This window comes from Chionomys nivalis, chromosome 10 (assembly GCF_950005125.1).
Source record: "Chionomys nivalis chromosome 10, mChiNiv1.1, whole genome shotgun sequence".
NCBI classification, from domain to species: Eukaryota; Metazoa; Chordata; class Mammalia; order Rodentia; family Cricetidae; genus Chionomys; species Chionomys nivalis.
This window is the reverse complement of record NC_080095.1, coordinates 51,652,793-51,670,546: the sequence shown is the minus strand read 5'-3', so window position 1 is coordinate 51,670,546 and position 17,754 is coordinate 51,652,793. Positions and strand designations below refer to the sequence as shown.

Sequence of the window (17,754 nt, the reverse complement as noted above, 5' to 3'; positions counted from 1 at the left end):
GAAAGATAATTGCTGGGATTTGGGGGGACTGGAGGGACACAGATCTGGAGCCTTGATCCACACACTGGGCTTGACCCTCAATTGTACAAGTAAAATTTACTTTTTAGATAGTAACGCTCCATAAATGTGTCAGCCCTGGGCATCGTGAACATGGGGACTGAGAAGGGAGAAGTACGCCAATCACTTGGGTTTGCAACTCTAGGCTGTATTTAACAAGATAAGCTGTGATGTGAGCTTGCCTTTCCCTCTCAGTCTGCAAATAAATGGGTGTATACTTGCCAATTTTCTAATTAATTATTATAATGAAATTTTGAAATGAAATTTGTGCTCTGGCAAAACTGAAGCATGTGTGGGTAGCCTGTATACGGCCATTCTGTTGAACTTGTCTGCTCTGTTGAATTAGTCTGTATTGGGTTTCAGGGTCTAAGTTGGTGAGGATGATGACTGACAGGTTTCTTCCACAAGAGGGCACCAGACGTCATTACAGATGGTTGTGAGCCACCATGTGATTGCTGGGGATTGAACTCAGGACCCTTGGAAGAGCAGGCAGAGCTCTTAACGGCTGAGCCTGAAAATTGCCATAGTCATGAACTCTTCTAGTTGATTTGTATGAGCCCTTTAGCCCTGCATTTCTAGAAAGAGTGCTGGAGACTGACCACAGTAATTTTCTTTTCAAGCCTCTCCTACTTTGCCTGCCTCTGGAGGCAAGGAATGCCCACCCAAAATCTACTTCACACACTACAAATACAACTGGCACAATACCAGCCAAACACTGTGGACAAAATAATCCTCCTGCCCTGGTTTGCTTTTTTGTTTTGTTTTGTTTTGATTTTGTTCCCTTTGCTGTTTGTGTTTGTATTGTCCCTTTTTTTGTTCTTTTTGTCCACTTGATACAACCTACATACAACTCTGGGAAGAGAGACTCTCAACTGAAGAATTGCCTCAATAAAATTACCCTATGACCATGTCTGTAAGAAACTGTCTTGATTAATGATTGATGTGGAAGGGTCTAGGATATCATAGGCAGCACTGTCCCTGAGCAGGTGAGCCTTGGTTGTATAAAAAAGGCAGCTGAGCATGAGCCAGAGGGTGGACCAGTAAGTAGCATTTCTCTGTGGTCTCGACTTCAGTTCCTGCCCTGGCTTCCTTCAGTGGCAGGTGCTGACCTGGAAACAAGATGAAGTAAACCCTTTTATCCACTAATTTGCTTTGGGTTATGATGTTTATCACATGACCAAAAGCAAATACCTCTGAGACCCTGACTTCCTACTCTTTATCTGTCTCTATTCCTTTCTTCAAGGTCACTGTGACAACTATGCCATGACTTCGACATTATCCCCTACCATGACGTAGTTTCCTAACATATGACGTATGTGCTATTATTTCTTGTATGCTAGTGTTGTGGAATATCAGCTTAAGACGTTCATTTAGGCTGTGGAATTTTTGTTTAATGATGCAAAGATGTGTTGCATTCTTTTGTGTTGCATTTGTTTAATTCTGTGAAGCTGTGTTACTTTGCCTGCCTAAAACACCTGATTGGTCTATAAAGAGCCGAATGGTCAGTAGCTGAGCAGGAAAAAGGTGAGGCGGGGCTGGCAGGCAGAGAGAATAAATAGAAAGAGAAAAAGGGGGATGAGAAAAGGAGAAGGAAAGGAGGATGGAAGGGGCCGGCCACCAAGCCGCACAGTCAGTCACAGAGTAAGAAAGAAGCAAAGATATATAAAATAAAGAAAGATTAAGGGGCTGGAGATATGGCTCAGTGGTTAAGAGCACTGATTGTTCTTCCAGAGGACCTGGGTTCAATTCCCAGCACCCACATGGCAGCTCACAATTGTCTGAAAAATGCAGTTCCACAAGATCTGACACCTTCACACCAATGTACATAAAATAAAGTTAAATAAAAAAAAAAAAAGATTAAAAAGCCCAGAGGCAAAACGTAGTTAGAGAGAAACCGGCTAATTTAAATTAGAAAAGCTGGCTAGAAACAAGCCAAGCTAAGACTGGGATTCATAAATAAGAATACATCTCCATGTATTTATTTGGGAGCTGGGTGTCAGACCCCAAAAGAGTTAAAAAAGAAAATCATGCTAGTGTTCTTTTCGTTTTTTTTTACCTAAGGCGTGGTGTGTGCAATAAATCATAACTCCCATTGTTATCACTGGTCGTGCAACGGTCCTCTCTCATTTCATACTTGTGTGCACATGGCACACCCCATCCACATTGCCATCCTAAGGCATTGCTAGACCACAGCTGCAGCAGGAGCTTGGGGCTTCTGCTCCTGTGTGTCTCTTACGAGACGAGTCTGTGTTCTACTCATGTTCTGGCAAACAGCACTGTGTTTTATTCTCCTGGATGATCTCTGAGTGTGCATTTATCCCAGTTTCTGTCTACTGTACCTGGTTTGGAGTATATCCCTGTGTCACCGTCCCCCTTTCCCAAGGATAGCCCTGGGGTGGCCTCCCATGTGCCTAACCACCATTCCATAGCTGTTTTATGCGTGCTATGTGATCCCAGCTAAACTGAAAAGCGCTTGTAAAGAACCATGGCTTTCTCCTGTTGCTTCTGTTGCTTTTCCATCACAGCCCGTGTGTATTTTGTACTGTCTGGCACTGAATGCCAAAGTAGAATTGACAGTAATTGCAAGGAGGGGATGCCAGGGGGCTCCTTCCGGTTATTTACTTGTGCCTGAATAGCTGTGGGGTCTTTAAAAAGTTACACATGGTCACCTTAAGCATCTCTTGCAGATATAAAAGGTAGAAAATGTCACCCACCTTAGTGGCTGCTATGTCAAACAAGTTAAGCAGTCCAGTATACCAAATGGTACATCACAGGTATTTAATAATGATGCATAGCACAGGCAACCATGCATCCTGCAAACTGCTTTAAGCTAGTCCTTTGTCCCTGCCCACTCTTCCTTAAGACAGTGTAAGCATTTGGGATGAAGGATTGTTCCAAGTAATTCCTTGTATCCAGTCATTGCCCAGCACTTTGTGTTCGGTAACTCACATTGCTGTTTTGAATTACGTTTGTTCTCTTTGAAATTTATGTTGAAAAATCCCAGTGCAATAGAATAGTAAAGGGCATGGCCTGTAAGAGCAGATTGAGTCATGAGTGGGATTAGGTGCCCTTATTAAAAGGGCTTAGTGATCAGGGCTCTGTGGCCCTTGTTTCTAATCTTGGCCCCATGAGAGGCTATGGCAGCAGGAGTGAAGTTTGATTGTTACCTACGCTATAGGTCGAGGTAAAGGCCAGGCTAGATGAATTGGTTACACTTTGTCTCAAGAGGAAAAAGTGAAAAACGAAAGAGAAGTAGGTCTAGGGAGACAGCTTGTCATGTAGGCATGAGCACCTGAGCTCAGATCCATAGAACGCATCTAAAACTGGCCGCATCCATGAATCTGTTGTCCCGGTACTCCACCAGGGAGATGAGAGACTGCAGTGGTATTTTAATTGTATTTTAATAAGTAAAGCTTGCCTGAAGATCTGAGAGTAAACAGTCCCACTGGTCAGCCTTACAGACCAGGTAATGGTGACACACACCTTTAATCCCAGTAGCCACACTAGTTGCCATAGAAATCAGGCAGTGGATGCCTTTAATCCTATTGGTGCATATCTTTTTTTTTAATATTTATTTATTATGTATACAATATTCTGTCTGTGTATATGACTGCAGGTCAGAAGAGGGCACCAGACCTCATTACAGATGGTTGTGAGCCACCATGTGGTTGCCGGGAATTGAATTCAGGACCTTTGGAAGAGCAGGCAATGCTCTTAACCTCTGAGCCATCTCTCCAGCCCCCGAGGTGCATATCTTTAATCCCAGCCCTAGAGAGGAATATAAGACAGGGTGAGACAGCTCTCAGACACAGTCTCTTTCTGAGATTCCAGGAGGCAGGATCGCCATTTAGGACTGAGGTCGAGGTAAGAGCCAGTGGCTGGCTGTTTGGCCTTTTGGATCTTCAGGCTGAACCCCAATTTCTGACCCTGAGCTTGCATTAACCGTGCTTCAAGAGACATAAAGAATGCCTGGAAGTTTGCAAGCCTCCGAAGCTATTGTATACATCAGGAAACAGGAAGCCCTCTCTTAAACGTGGTGGAAGGTTGAAGACTGAGATTCAAGGTTGTCCTCTGCCCTCCACACGCACCTGGTGATGTGTACATACCTGTACTCACACACATCATACACATGAGATTTTTAAAAACGGGCTAAAGGTATAGCTCAGTGGTAGCATGTGCCTAGCATATGCAAGGCCCTGGGTTCAACCCTCAGTTCTGAGGAAGAAAAAGAAACAAACAGAACCATGAGTGTGGTAAGGGGAGTTGCGCTGCCCTCTTCCCAATCTTCCACCGGGTCAGGACACAGCGCTTCTCCCTGGAGGACACACAGCTGTGTGACACCACCTTGGAGCCAGAATGAGGCAGAATCCCACAACTCTAATGCCGCTGATACCTTCACTGTGGACTTCCCAGCCCCCAGAAGAGTGAAAGGCAAATTGATACGGTCTACGGGGAGCCAGTCAGTGGTATTTTCATTTAGAAGCACAAGTGAATTAAGACAATGTTGACGACAAAGCTACAGTTCCTGGATAGGGTCTGAAAACCACGATTCTAGGTCTGCAGGCTAAAATATTGCGAATGTTACTTTATTCAAGAAGGTAGCATGTGTTCATGCACATTTGCAAGATACAGGGCAAGATATTATTTATTATTCGTTACATATTGAATAGAAACTTGTATCAAAAATTAAACCAGGAAGCAGTCACTGACCCACATTCTGTGTGTAAGCTTACTAGATTTAGGCTGTTTATCACTCTCAACAAGTGGCTCAGGCATCCCAAGGGGTTGTTTCAATCCTTCTTCGTCTTCCAGAATTTATAAGGCAAGTCTGGATCCTGTAAATGAGCGACAGTATTGTGAAGCAGCCCTTCTTGTTACTGACCCAAGTTTGACAAGCAAGCTTCTCTGTTTAATGAACTGCACTGTATCATCATTCAGTCACAGTGATCTTCACAATCCTCAAGCAAACACTTCAACTGGAAGTAAACATCACAGCCGAAACTCTTGATCTGCATGCATATACTGCCCTCAGGCTTAGAATTTTTATCTTCTCCACGTGGCAGGAATGGGGTCGATTCTTTTCTACCTACTCATTACTTAAACAAAGAGTTTTCTTATTGTTAGTCCTCTGGATCACACCTACTGACAGAGTAACTGTGAACCAGGTCGGAGTAGGTAGAGTTTAACTATTTGTCTGATGGTGGTGGTGCACGCCTTTAATCCCAGCACTTGGGAGGCAGAGGCAGGCGGATCTCTGTGTGTTTGAAGACAGTTTTTATTTATGTAAGGACATCAATGGTAGCCAGAAATATTTAGTAAGAAAGGAAGGGAGGGAGGAAGGGAGAGGAGGAGGGAGGGAGGGAGAAAAGAAGAAAGGAAAAAGAAAAGAAACATTTGGGTGTGACGCTAAAATTATTTATGGACTTTTAATACTGTTTACAAGATAAAACAAGGCAACCTGTTAACCCTTAAATGTGGCCTTTGTTTGGAAAGAGTAAGAGTTTGCTCATCCAAGAATTCGCACAAAGACAGAGAAAAATGATAATCCAAGATGGAGTGTGGCTAGCGCCCTGTGGAAAGGATGGAATGCCGTCATCAAGAAGCAGTGCCCGGAGAAAAGAGGTGCTCAACTTAGAAATCGCCATAAAAGCGGGGCTGGAGAGATGGCTCACAAGTTAAGAGCACTGGCCCTCTCACAGGATCTCTTCCAGAGGTCCTGAGTTCAGTTTCCACAACCATCTATGGTGCCCTCTTCTGGCCTGTAGGCACACATGAAGGCAGAATTCTGTATTCATAATAAATAAATAAATCTTAAAAAAAAATAGTCACAAAACAAGTAAAATCGTGAACTAGGCAGGGTGAGGGGCTTTTCGAAATGAGACAACAGCAAGAGGAAGAAGAGAAACGGCAGCCTTCATTTTGACTTTTTCCTTTTAAAAATTTTATTCTTCCAGATTAGAAATCATATGGTAAACCACTGGATATGCTGTGTGGATACACAGCAGTTTTCTAAATTCTTGTTATTCTCATCATAAGACTGGTATGGATCATAAAAATAAAAACACTAAGAACATTGAAACTGGATTTTCACACAGGATTCGTGCATAATTGTGAAGAAATGTATAAATTACTCTTACCAGACCATTCTCAAAGTTCTGAATTCTTTTCTTCCCCAACCTGGAGGTTAGCCATAAGGCCCAGGTTGGCATATACTGCCACAAGTATGCCCCCAGCAAGACAGGATGATCAGAGATCCAAACTTCCTTCAAATCATTGGCCATGGAGATTAGCATCAGCCGGACACAGCGGCTCGTTGGCATCTTGTAAGACTGATCCATACCTTTATTGGGCTGAAAGTCAAAGCAAAGCAAATGCTGAGGATTCCAAATCACCTCATGAGAACGTCCCCTAGGAAGGACCCAGAGGCCATCTAGCAATGAGACTCTGTCAGGATGAGTTCTGTCAACTGGGAGTCTTCATAGGTGCTCCCAGAGGTTTACGAGTTACAATATTTCAAAGAGCCTAGAAGAAGTCATACGTTCACCGTATGAGATTGCGCGCGCTGAAGACGCTTTACTTTTAATGAAAATTACCCCATAATAAAGTACCAATGCCTATTTAATTATCCCGTTTCCAGAAATATCAAATCACCAAGGTTTACATTAAGGGCTAACTAAGGCTATACAGTTCGGAGGTAAAAGGACTAGCCAGACTGGTTAAGGTTTAATCCCCGGTATCATGCAACATAAAAATAACTCATATTTAGCAAGTAGAATAATGGGGAAGAAATAGAAAAAGATAAAAGGACTTTCTTAATAAGAGTGATGGATCCACAATGGTGAACGGTTTATAAGCAACTGCCTGGCAATGTCACTAACCATTGTTAAAGTGAGACACTGAAGTACTGTCAAGCAGCTTGAACACTTTTCTTAATGCTGTTGTTTTCCGTGAACAATTCATAAGTAGTTCTGAATAGGCACCTGACTTCCACAATAAAGCAAACGTAGCTAGCAAAGGATTCAATTTTTCCCTTCTAGAATTTTTACCTTAGTTAATTCTTCTGTTAGGGCATTCTTCACAATGTCAGACTGCACAGGCCCTGGGTAAACGTTGCAAAATGTTATTCCTGGATATTTCATGAGCTCACCTTGGAGAGCATTGAAAAAACCCTAAGGACCACAAAATAAGAACATAAGAAAAAAGGAAAGGATAAAGCAAAGAAATATAATATGCTATCCAAATACATGTTATGTAATGGCAGGTAGTACAGTGACATAAGCATATCCGGCTTTATGTATTCATTCATTCATTTTTTCATCTTGTAGTATTGATGACTGAATATGACCTTGTACACATTAGGCAAGAGCTCTATCACTTATATCTCTGGCACGTATTAAATGAAAATAATTCTGTTCTTTTTATTTATTTGTTTATGTGGAGGTGTGGCATGCTAGAACACAGTATGGCGGTCAGAGGATGAACGGAGGCTGTTAAACGTTATGGCACTCCTGTGGAATAATCCTTTTGTACACTGTGAAGATGTTTTGTTCTCGTTGGTTTAAGAAAGAGTCAACTGGCCACAGCTAGACAGAAAGAGGTTAGGCGGGAGATCCAGACTATGAGAACACTGAGAAGTGGGGCAGAGTCACCAGTCGGATGCAGAGGAAGCAAGAGATGAACAAGTCGTGCTGAAAAACATTTCTGCCACATGGTAGAACAGAGAAGAAATATGGTTTAATTTAAGCTGTAGGTGCTAGTTAGCAACAAGCCTAAGCTATTGGCCATTATATCTGTGAGGTTATTTGGGAGCCGGTTGGCGGGACAGCGAAGTCCACCTACAAGCCATCTTGCCAGCACCTTTTTCACAATTTGTTTGGAGTCAGTGGTCTAACTAAGTTGTCCAGACTAGCTCTGAACTTATTCGCAGCCCAGGCAGGTCTTAAATGCTCAAACCTCTTACTTCAGCCTCCCAGGTGCTCGGGATTATAGGCCTATGCCACTAAACCTGACTCCGTCAAGGCATTTTTTAAAGATTTATTTTTGTTAATTTTAATTGTGGGTAGGGTAAACAGTCTGAACCCACTTCTGGGTTTGAAAACCTACCAAACCCACCAATCCCTAAGCTCAAAATCCCACCAATCTGTCTCCTTCCCAAACATGAGCCATACGTTCTGTGTTTCCGCACTGTCAGGCTGAGTTTACTATTTCTTCACATTTACTCTCAAGCCAAAATTAAAAATTCACTCCATTCTGCTCTTTAAGCCTGGTCAGATATATAACACAGCTCAAGCTGAGTCAGATTCTCTTCTTCCACAGAAACCATAAGAGATAGAGTCACGTGTTGCCCAATAGAGGCGGGCCTAGGCCTGATGTGCGCAAGTACCGACGTCTGACGTGCATGCGCAAGGAGAGAAGGGGACATAAAGACAAGGAAAGGGGGAGGAAAAGAAGTCACAGACGTGGGACAACAAAAACAGATCCTGAAACACGTGCGGAGGGAAGAAGTGGCGGAGCCTGGAGGACGTGGAAGGGGCTGGCGCAGGGTGAGAGGAGAGATGCTGAGGAGATTATCCCAAGGAAAGAACTCGGATCTCAGCTCTATATCCTCAGGGTCTGGCACCGGGTATGCTGTAACACAGGTGCCCAAAGCCAATCTGTTGATGAGTTCTAAGCAGGAGAGACTGCTGGGCCGTTTCTGTTATCGAAGAAGAGAAGTCAAGTTCTCTTGTTTCCGTCTCATATTTAAGGCTCAGGTCCACCAGCACATTTACCAAAAGATGTATGCCCCATACACGTACAGAGGACAGTTTGCTTGGATAAGTTTGGGCCGCCTTACCCGAAGAGCATGCTTGCTGGCACAGTACCCGCTAGAAAGGGCCACAGACGCAATCCCCGCAACGCTGTTCACAGTGACAATCTTCCCTTGTTTCCTCTCTACCATGTGAGGCAGAACACACTTGGTCAAGGACACGGTCCCTAAGTAGTTCAGGTTTATCAGCTCCTTGAAGACATCCAGGTTAGTTTCGAGAACTAAGGAACGCTGGGATCTTCCACCGTTGTTGACCAAAATGTCAATCTAAAAATCAGAAAATGGGTACTTAAAAATAGTTTAGGAAAATGATTGCTCATATTGTTAACTTGAAGAGTAAATGGGACAGTGATGTGGTTCTAGTAGCAGCTAAAATAAAATAAAATAAGCAAATCCAGGTGTCTCTCAGCACTTGGTAGGCAGAAGCAGGCAGATCTCTGAGTTCAGGGCCAGCCTGGTCTACATAGTGAGATCTAGAACAGAGCTACATCAAGTCTGTCCGAGAGAGAGAGATAAAGAGAGAAAAAGAGAGAGAGAGATAAAGGGAGGGAGAGAGGGGGAGAAGAAAGGAGGGGAAAAGAAGGAAGTAAGGAAGGAAGGAAGGAAGGAAGGAGGGAGGGAGGGAGGGAGGGAGGGAGGGAGGGAGGGAGGGAGGGAGGAAGGAAGGAAGGAAGGAAGGAAGGAAGGAAGGAAGGAAGGAAGGAAGGAAGGAGAATTCACTTACAGAATCTCTATTTGACGTAAAGTAACAAGTATCAGAAAAAAGAAAAGCATCAGCAGATGTTAACTTCTCTCGTTCTTCATGGAGAGATTCATGGGAAGGGATGAGAACTAACAAGCTGAAGTTCAGCAGCCAATTGCTAAGAAGCTAAGTCATAGCCCGACCTCACTGCACGGGCTCTGCATCTCTCTCCCTTTGAAGGGGATCCACAGCTGGGAATCTCTTTGACAGATAAAGAACACCATCCATGCTCCACTGATATAAAACGCAACTTACTTTACCAAACTCCTGCAGAACGGCTTTGGTGGCTGCCTCGTGGGAACTTGTGTCAGTCAGGTCAAGGGGCAAAACCAGGATATCTTTTTCTTTTAAATTGCTGTTCTCTAAAAAAAAGACACATGAGCCATAAGTAAGCCATCCCACAGTTCCACGGAACTCAACTTTCCAGTTCCATTTAACCTCTGCCCCACAAAAAGGCAGCAATGAACTCACTTGAGGCGACTCTGCCAAAGCGTCCCTGCCCAGGAGACAGTATGCAAGGCTATCCAGCTAGCGCTCTGGCTGGCTGGAGGCAGAACACTAGCCTTCCCCTTCACTACATACAGGGGAACTTCACAAAGAACGAGCTGGAAGCGACTGCATAGCTATAGCCCCAGCACTTGGGAGGCAGAGGGAGGACGGCAGAAACGAGTTTATTATGGTTTACATCGCAAGTTTCAGATGAGCAAAGATTATATGGCCAGCCCTAATCTCAAAAAACAAAACAAACGAAAAACAAACAAGCAAAAGAGATATTCTACTACTAGCTAGAAACAGAGGAGACTCAACCAATCCCACACAGTGGTCTACAACAACAAGGTACTTGGCATGGAGCCGGGTAGACCGGGATCTTGAGGCCACACAGGGTGCACATCAGAAAGAAAAAACAGCTCCACCCACAATAAGAGGAGGAGAAATTCTACAACAGCTTTGTTTTGTTTTGATTTTTGATGAGTATAGAGCTACTTTTCTTTTTGCAATAGACTCACCAAGTTCAGTTGATCATGCATACATTTAAAACCCCAGTTTAGGGCTGGAGAGATGGCTCAGCCGTTAAAGGCTGGGTTCACAACCAAAAATATAAAGAGGCTGGGTTCATTTTTAAGCCTTATTTCTTTCCTTTCTTTTTGTTCATCATCCTAACATGTGCGCACGCATGCGCGCACACACCCACATCCACCCATGACTTTAATATCTGACATAAATCAAAATGAATAAGGATTGTTCCTAACTACATCTCATTGGTTACACACAGGAATGCTGTGGATAAGAGCCTCTTCTCCCAAAGCAAAGATGCAAGTCATTTGATCATTAAAATCCACCAGCACTTGAGAACCGGTGCTTACTCGCCCCTCAATATCAAAAGAGGGGGGCAGAGCAGAAGGCAAAGAGGTGAGAGAAGAGAAGGTGGAGCAGTGTGAGAAGCTCAGGAGTCAGCGCGAGCTGCACAGGACAGTCCCACCTCCCCTCACTTCCCAAAGCTGCACTTGATTTGGATTCTCACTTCTAGGAAGCACAGCTGCTGTGGGGAATTGACTCACCCAGGCACCTTCTCTTCACCCGCTCCAGCTCCTGCGCCCTGCGGGCTGACAGCACCAGCGACCCCCCGAGTTTAGATAACTGGAGAGCCAACTCCTCGCCAATGCCACTGGATGCTCCCGTCACCCACACCACCATGTCAGTCAGCTCCCATTCTGTGGAGGAAGGAAGAGGGTTACAGGATGTGATGGAAGACACCCCTACACCAACGGGTAGTAAAACATGAATGGAATAAGTAAACTTTTAAAAAATACCACTACTAAATATGAAGGTCTAGTAAGTACGGCATAAAATTCCCAGTGTCCTGGATGGGGGATTGACTTAGCTGTAAGAATGCTTGCTTTGAGTACACCAAGTCTGGGAACAATCTTGAACAACTCCATGAACCAGGCACGGTGGTGTATGTCTGTCATCCCAACACTTTGAAGGTAGAGTCAAGAGGGTACGAAGTTCAAGGCCTTACTTATATGGCTACATAGTCAGTTGGAGCCAGCTGATTGTGAAGAGAACTTGTCTCAAACAAACAAACAAAATAAATAGAATTCAAGTAGTACAAGAAAACACCTTCTACCACCGTTTTCTGCTGGGGGAGCAAGCAGTCTCCGCTGACAGTCTTCATAAAAATCGTGAATACAACCTGTTATTAATAAGTCACCCACACGACTTGCTGTATATTTTGGAATCTGGGTAAATTTACGAGAATCAATTTGTAGCTAAGCCTCATAGCTACACCGTGCCACTATCAGTCTCAATTAACCTACTTATTTGACAAAGAAAATCCAGGCTACTGACTAGACACTCGTTGCTTTCTCTACTAACTGGGAGATTCAGATAAATGATTCTGACGTTCCTGCTCACTGTTTAGGTTTCTAATTCTAATTTCTGAAGCGAAAGCACAGATGAGGCCCTCGGAAATACCACACGCTGCTCAAGAGTATGATATAATCGTCTTGAGTTTCTGTTGTTGCTGTTGTCATTTAGACAGTATCCTACTATGCTTGCCTGAAACACTTACTTCATCCTCCTGCCTCCACATCTTAAGTGCCAGAGTCACGGCAGCATTAATACCTCGCCCCAGTCCTCTTCCTGGATTTAATTTTCTTAATTTCATCATCATTATTTCTGTGCATGCATGCACAGGGCAGGCATGGGTGCACTTCTTGTGCACATGTAGGCGGTCAGGAGACAATTTGAGAAGCCAGCTCTTTTCTTCCAACTTTTTGTGACGTCCAGGGTGGAACTCAGGTCACCAAGCTTATGCAGCAAGCGGCTTTAACTGCCGACCTCATTGTTGCGGGGTAGTCAGCAGAGAAGACCACTCGGATGTGGGTTTAAGTCTATAGAAAGCTGCCCGACAATCTTCTTGGTGCTCAGGTGCCCACTGTAGCACTGAGCCTTTTTCAGAGTGAGCTTTTAAGCACAGAAACCATGACCTGGGTTGACATAGTTGACTCAACAAGAATAGTTAGCCAACAGGAGAAATACATACAGAAGCCAAAAAGCAAGGTTAGGACATTTAGAGATTTTCCAAGACTATGGACTTTGATGGAGTAGGTCTTTGTTTTCATTTTTGACGGGTGGTTCTGTCTACAAGCTGAGTTTTACAGCCTGAACGGCACTTCCATCATGGAGTCAGTTGTGCTAAGGTCTGGGGCCCTGTTAGCACTCACCAGGCCTCATGCCTGATCTCTAATGGACTCTAGTTTGTTTCACGACAGGGCTATGTAGGCTGGCCTTGCTTCACTCTTGTCTATGAGCTTAACACAATCCCATATTAAAACCCTCACAAGAATTTCAGGGAGTCTGAGTTTTTCAGAAAACTGAGGTTTTCTGGAGTAAGTTTACCCCCCCCCATTAGTCAGTTAAATCCATTGAGACTGAGACTCTGTCCTCCTTCTTCACAGTAACCTAACACCTTGCAGAGACTAGAACATCAAAAGGGCTCCATAAATAAGTGTCAACCAAATAAACACCAAGAACCCCAGCAGAAACAGAATCCCCACTGTCTGCTATCCTATGGTATATACATTTAGATATGATCAATTTAGTTCCCCGGTGCTGAATCCATGCTACAAGCATAATAGACACACGTACTATCATCTAACTACAGTTAAAATCCTAAACAGAGGCAGTATTTTCAAACCCAACTGTTTTGGAGACATTCATATACATATGTGTTCTGTAAATAACCCAACTATGTAAACAAAGCTTCCCTTTCAGGAAAGAAGCTTTTGGGGAGAGGCTGAATTGACCAAAGACTCTGCATGAATATGAGACATGTGTGGTGGTACATGCCTTTAATCCCAGCACTCAGGAGGCAGAGGCAGGTGGATCTCTGTGAGTTCGAGGCCAGGCTGGCCTACAGAGTGAGTTCTGGGACAGCCAGATCTACATGTAGAAACCCTGTCTTTAAAATAAAAAGAGAGAGAGATGTGTATTCAGACAACCATTCATAATTGCTCACAAAAAGTTTAATAATGTGGGGCTTGAGAGATAGTTCAGGGGATAAGAGCAATGGCTGCTCTTCCAGAGGACCAACGTTCAGTTCCCAGCACCCACATGGCAGCTCACATATGTCTGTAATTCTAGTTCCAGAGGATCCAAGCACAGACATAAACATACACCTTCACACAGACATACACACAGGCAAAACACCAATGCACATAAAGCAAATAAATCTTTTTTTTAAAGTTTGATAAAACATACCCTAGTGTCGGGGCCCACAGATGTGAGCCCCATCCTGACTAGAGGTCAGAGAGTTCAAACTCGTTTTGCTCTTTCAAAGCTGTTGACAAGCGACGACAAAACAAGGGGTCTTGACCTAGAGTGGTTGCGTAGCATTTTGAGCACAGAGGTGTATCAGCTCCATCTTGACCAAATGTCAGAGATGCTGTTTATTCCTTTCATCATGTTAATGAAGTCTGTTCACCCCTGCTCTTTTGGAGTATGGTATACAAAGACATGTGGGAAATACAGAGGTGCTTCAGTATTTACTGAATGCCCCTTCCAATGCTATTCTCGGTTTCATCTCTTATTTCTCTCTTATCTCTGTTCCTTTTTACTTAAGAATTCTAATCCTGCTGGGCGGTGGTGGCGCACGCCTTTAATCCCAGCACTCGGGAGGCAGAGGCAGGTGGATCTCTGGGAGTTCGAGGCCACCCTGGTCTACAAGAGCTAGTTCCGGGACGGGCACCAAAGCTACAGAGAAACCCTGTCTCGAAAAACCAAAAAAAAAAAAAACAGAGAGAATTCTAATCCTCAGGCTCCTACCCAGAATGTGTGAGTCCAGTTGATGCTGGTGCCCAACACCATAGGTTTACAGGGTTCACTATTTTTCTTTCTTTTCTTTTCTTCTTTTTTCACCAAATCATACCTATTATGTAAAGCCAGAGCGTAAATATTCTCAGGCTCAGTTATGTCCATATGATCATAGACCTGAAACACATCTTCCCATACCGAAATAGAAAACAATTTAACTTAGCATCCATCCCTGTTTACAAAGTGTTTCCATAGACTCTAGCACTCGTAGAAATCTCCCGCCTGCGGAGAGTTGACAAGAAGTCTAGAGTTTAGTGCCCAACCCAGCTTGATAAGTCTCTCCTGAGGCCTCTAACTGCTCTCTGCCCCATCCTCACGCAACTGTAGAAGCTCTTGTCTCCAGCCTGAGACAAAGGTCACAGTCTCAGCCCACCTCTGCAGTACCTTCTCTGTCACCCGTCCATGGTTTCCTTGGTTTACACTCTTCCCCAAGGACACCAGAGCAGCACCGCACCCGTAGACACCTGGGCCTCGGAAGGACATTCCAGAGCCAAAGCTATAGAGTCTCGATGGGTAAATGGTAACATATCCAATTATATATGCAAATTATGGACCTACTAACCATGTAATTCAACTTAATACTTCAAACCTTACTTTTCTAGCAGGGCAGTGGTGGCACACACCTTTAATCCAAGCACTCAAGTAAAGCAGAAGCAGGCTGATCTCTGAGTTCAAGGCCAGCCTGATCTATAGAACAAGCTCCAAGACAGGCTACACAGAGAAACCCTGTCTCAAAAAAAATAAAATAAAATAAAATGAAAAAATAAACAAACAAAAAAAAAAACCCTTACTTTTCCAGCAGAATTTAGTTCAATATTTTCTTTCCTCTTTTAATTTTTTTGTTTTGTTTTTTGTTTTTCGATACAGGGTTTCTCTGTGTAATTGCCCTGGCTGTCCTGGAACTCACTCTGTAGACCAAGCTAGCCTCAGACTCACAGAGATCCACCTGCCTCTGCCTCCTGAGTGCTGGGATTAAAGGCATGGGCCACCCCTGCCTGGCTTAATGCAATATTTTCTTAAAAATTACTAATTCTCCCCAGGCTTGGTGGCACATACCTTTAATCCCAGCTCTCTGAAGGCAGAAACAGGTGGATCTCTATGAGTTCAAGCCCAGTCTGGTCTACAAAGCAAGTTCCAGGGAAGCTAGAGCTATATAGAGACCCTGTCCCAAGTCTCTCTACCATACCATGAGAAAGGTACTTATTCTTGCCAGGGATAGAGCTGCTTGCCTGGAATTCCTGTACTTGCCAAGTGGAGACAGGGGAATCAGGAGCTTAAGATCATCCTCACCTACATAATGAGTTCAAGGCCAGTTGGAGTTACGTGAGACTCAGTCTCAGAAATGAGTCAACAAACAATATTGTTAGTGGCTTTTAGCACTTGCTTGTTGTGGGAAAACAACTTTTGCTAGCTGCTCAAGGTGCATTTGGATGCTGTCAACAATTTTACATTTCAGATAGAATCCAACGTGTTTATTTTATACAATCGTATAATTTATAAGCTGATTTTAATTCAATCTTCATATTAAATAAAAGCACGAAGGCCCAAACACAAACACCCCCAGGCAGCTAACGGGAGTGAACCAGCACACATCCCATCAGCCTAAACAGTGATCAGGGGAGAGGGAGTCATGGTTAAAAGAACTTAATGTTAATATCGGGGCTCCCGCTCTCGAAACTGAGGCGGCTTACAGGCGGCAGCCATGTCTCTTCCAGTTTTTGCAACAGAGAACACACAGGCACACTGCAGTTGTGTTTGGCAGTACTGCACCTGTTAGAGCCCAAGAAATGCAGCTTCAGAAATGAAACAGCAAGGATGTCTGCCAGAGTTTGGGAAGGACACAATATGCTGTCCTCTCTTTACCTTTCAGTCTCTAGGACCCAGTTTCCGCCGGCTCCTGCCCTGCAGACTGAATGGATGCACTAGCTGAGTGACCAGCTACTTCAAAGCACGCTCCCTGGGCTGCTCTGTGTACTTGTCACCGTGGACAGTGGAATCCCACTTAGTCCTTTAAGGATCAATAGCCTACCTCAGGCAAGCTTTTAGTTTCTCCGTCAGTATCTCTAACTGACAAGCAATACGAAAAGTGCCCGCGTTACAAGAATTGTTCCAAAGCCGTTTGTGAAGTACCGAGCACACTGCACATCTGACATGACACACAGCATCTATGAACTGATTTATCTAGGCATCTGAACCAGGCATTAAGCGAATATCAAGCACGGAGCAAGGCGCAGACTAAAATGGAGCAGGTGAAATGTACCTTAGTTTGCTCAGAGTGATCTCCCTCCTGGCCAAGAGCCAGCCCAGGGCTTTCTGTTGTGACTCTTTCATAGCAGTGAGGTAAGTGGGTGAGTCAGACCGAATTTCCTTTCAGTGCGTCGGGAGAGTAAAAGGGCACAGATAAACATGTCCTGGTTGCACAAACACTAGACCTCTTGTAAAGCTGGGGACACATTCTGCTCTCCACTATGTCCTCCCTGAGAGGGTCCCAGGATCCCTGGGATCCTACTGAAGAAGTCTGTGTCCTGCGGGCATCAGAGAATTGCAGCGCTCTTTTGGAGTTTGACGTTTTCTCTCCTTGTCTCATAGTACCAACCACGAACCAAGACAAGCGACAGAGAACTGCCTGTTTAGCCACTGCCGCTTCCTTCCGGGCCCTCAGCCCTTGGGCAAGGCTTAACTTGGCTACAGAGGCTCCGTGTGTTCCTCCACCACTTCTAGCAAGGGCTCTCACTCGGAGCCCGGGCCATTGCAGCTGCTCACCTGGGCGTCGCCCTTGCCACTCGGCCCATAGCAACGTCAGGTCGGCATCTGCTCGCAGGAAGCGCAGAAGCTGCACCAGAGACAAGATCAGCGCGCATAGTGCCAGTAGCCAGAGCAGCAGTTCCCAGCTCATCTCTGTCCCCGCCGGTCCTGCTCTGCAGTGAGCGGAAGACCGTCGACGCGCGCCTTCTACGCCACCGACCACAACCCGAGGCTCCGCCCAGAGAGTCCCTGAAGGCGGGACTCCCAGGCGGCGTCCTGGGCTGTGACCCGGGCTGCTCTGCGGCGTCGGGGGAAATACGAACGCGTCCCGGTTCTGGAAGTCATGGGCGTCCCTACCGCGTGTGGGACCGCCGTAGTGTTGCAACAGAAACAGAAGGCATGGGAGACTTAATTACTTGGCGACACCGCTGTTGGTAGAGCAGTCAACAAGATTTGTGAGAGCATGAATAAGTCTTTAACAGCTGGTTTTAGGACATCCTTTTCAAGGTTTTGGGTGTGATGTGAG

The 17,754-nt window shown here is 44.7% G+C and overlaps 1 protein-coding gene across 1 annotated transcript; it reads right to left on the bottom strand.

Annotated features, from left to right (window-relative positions):
• Positions 1-4,627: 4,627 nt before the first annotated feature.
• Positions 4,628-17,441, bottom strand: LOC130882626 (dehydrogenase/reductase SDR family member 7). The gene is made up of 7 exons (XM_057782886.1): positions 17,247-17,441; positions 11,168-11,320; positions 9,864-9,970; positions 8,894-9,133; positions 7,104-7,226; positions 6,195-6,407; positions 4,628-4,892 (listed from the first exon to the last, which is right to left on the bottom strand). Exons 1-7 carry the CDS (start codon positions 17,377-17,379, stop codon positions 4,848-4,850), a joined length of 1,014 nt encoding a protein of 337 aa, XP_057638869.1. The 5' UTR covers positions 17,380-17,441; the 3' UTR covers positions 4,628-4,847.
• Positions 17,442-17,754: the final 313 nt, after the last annotated feature.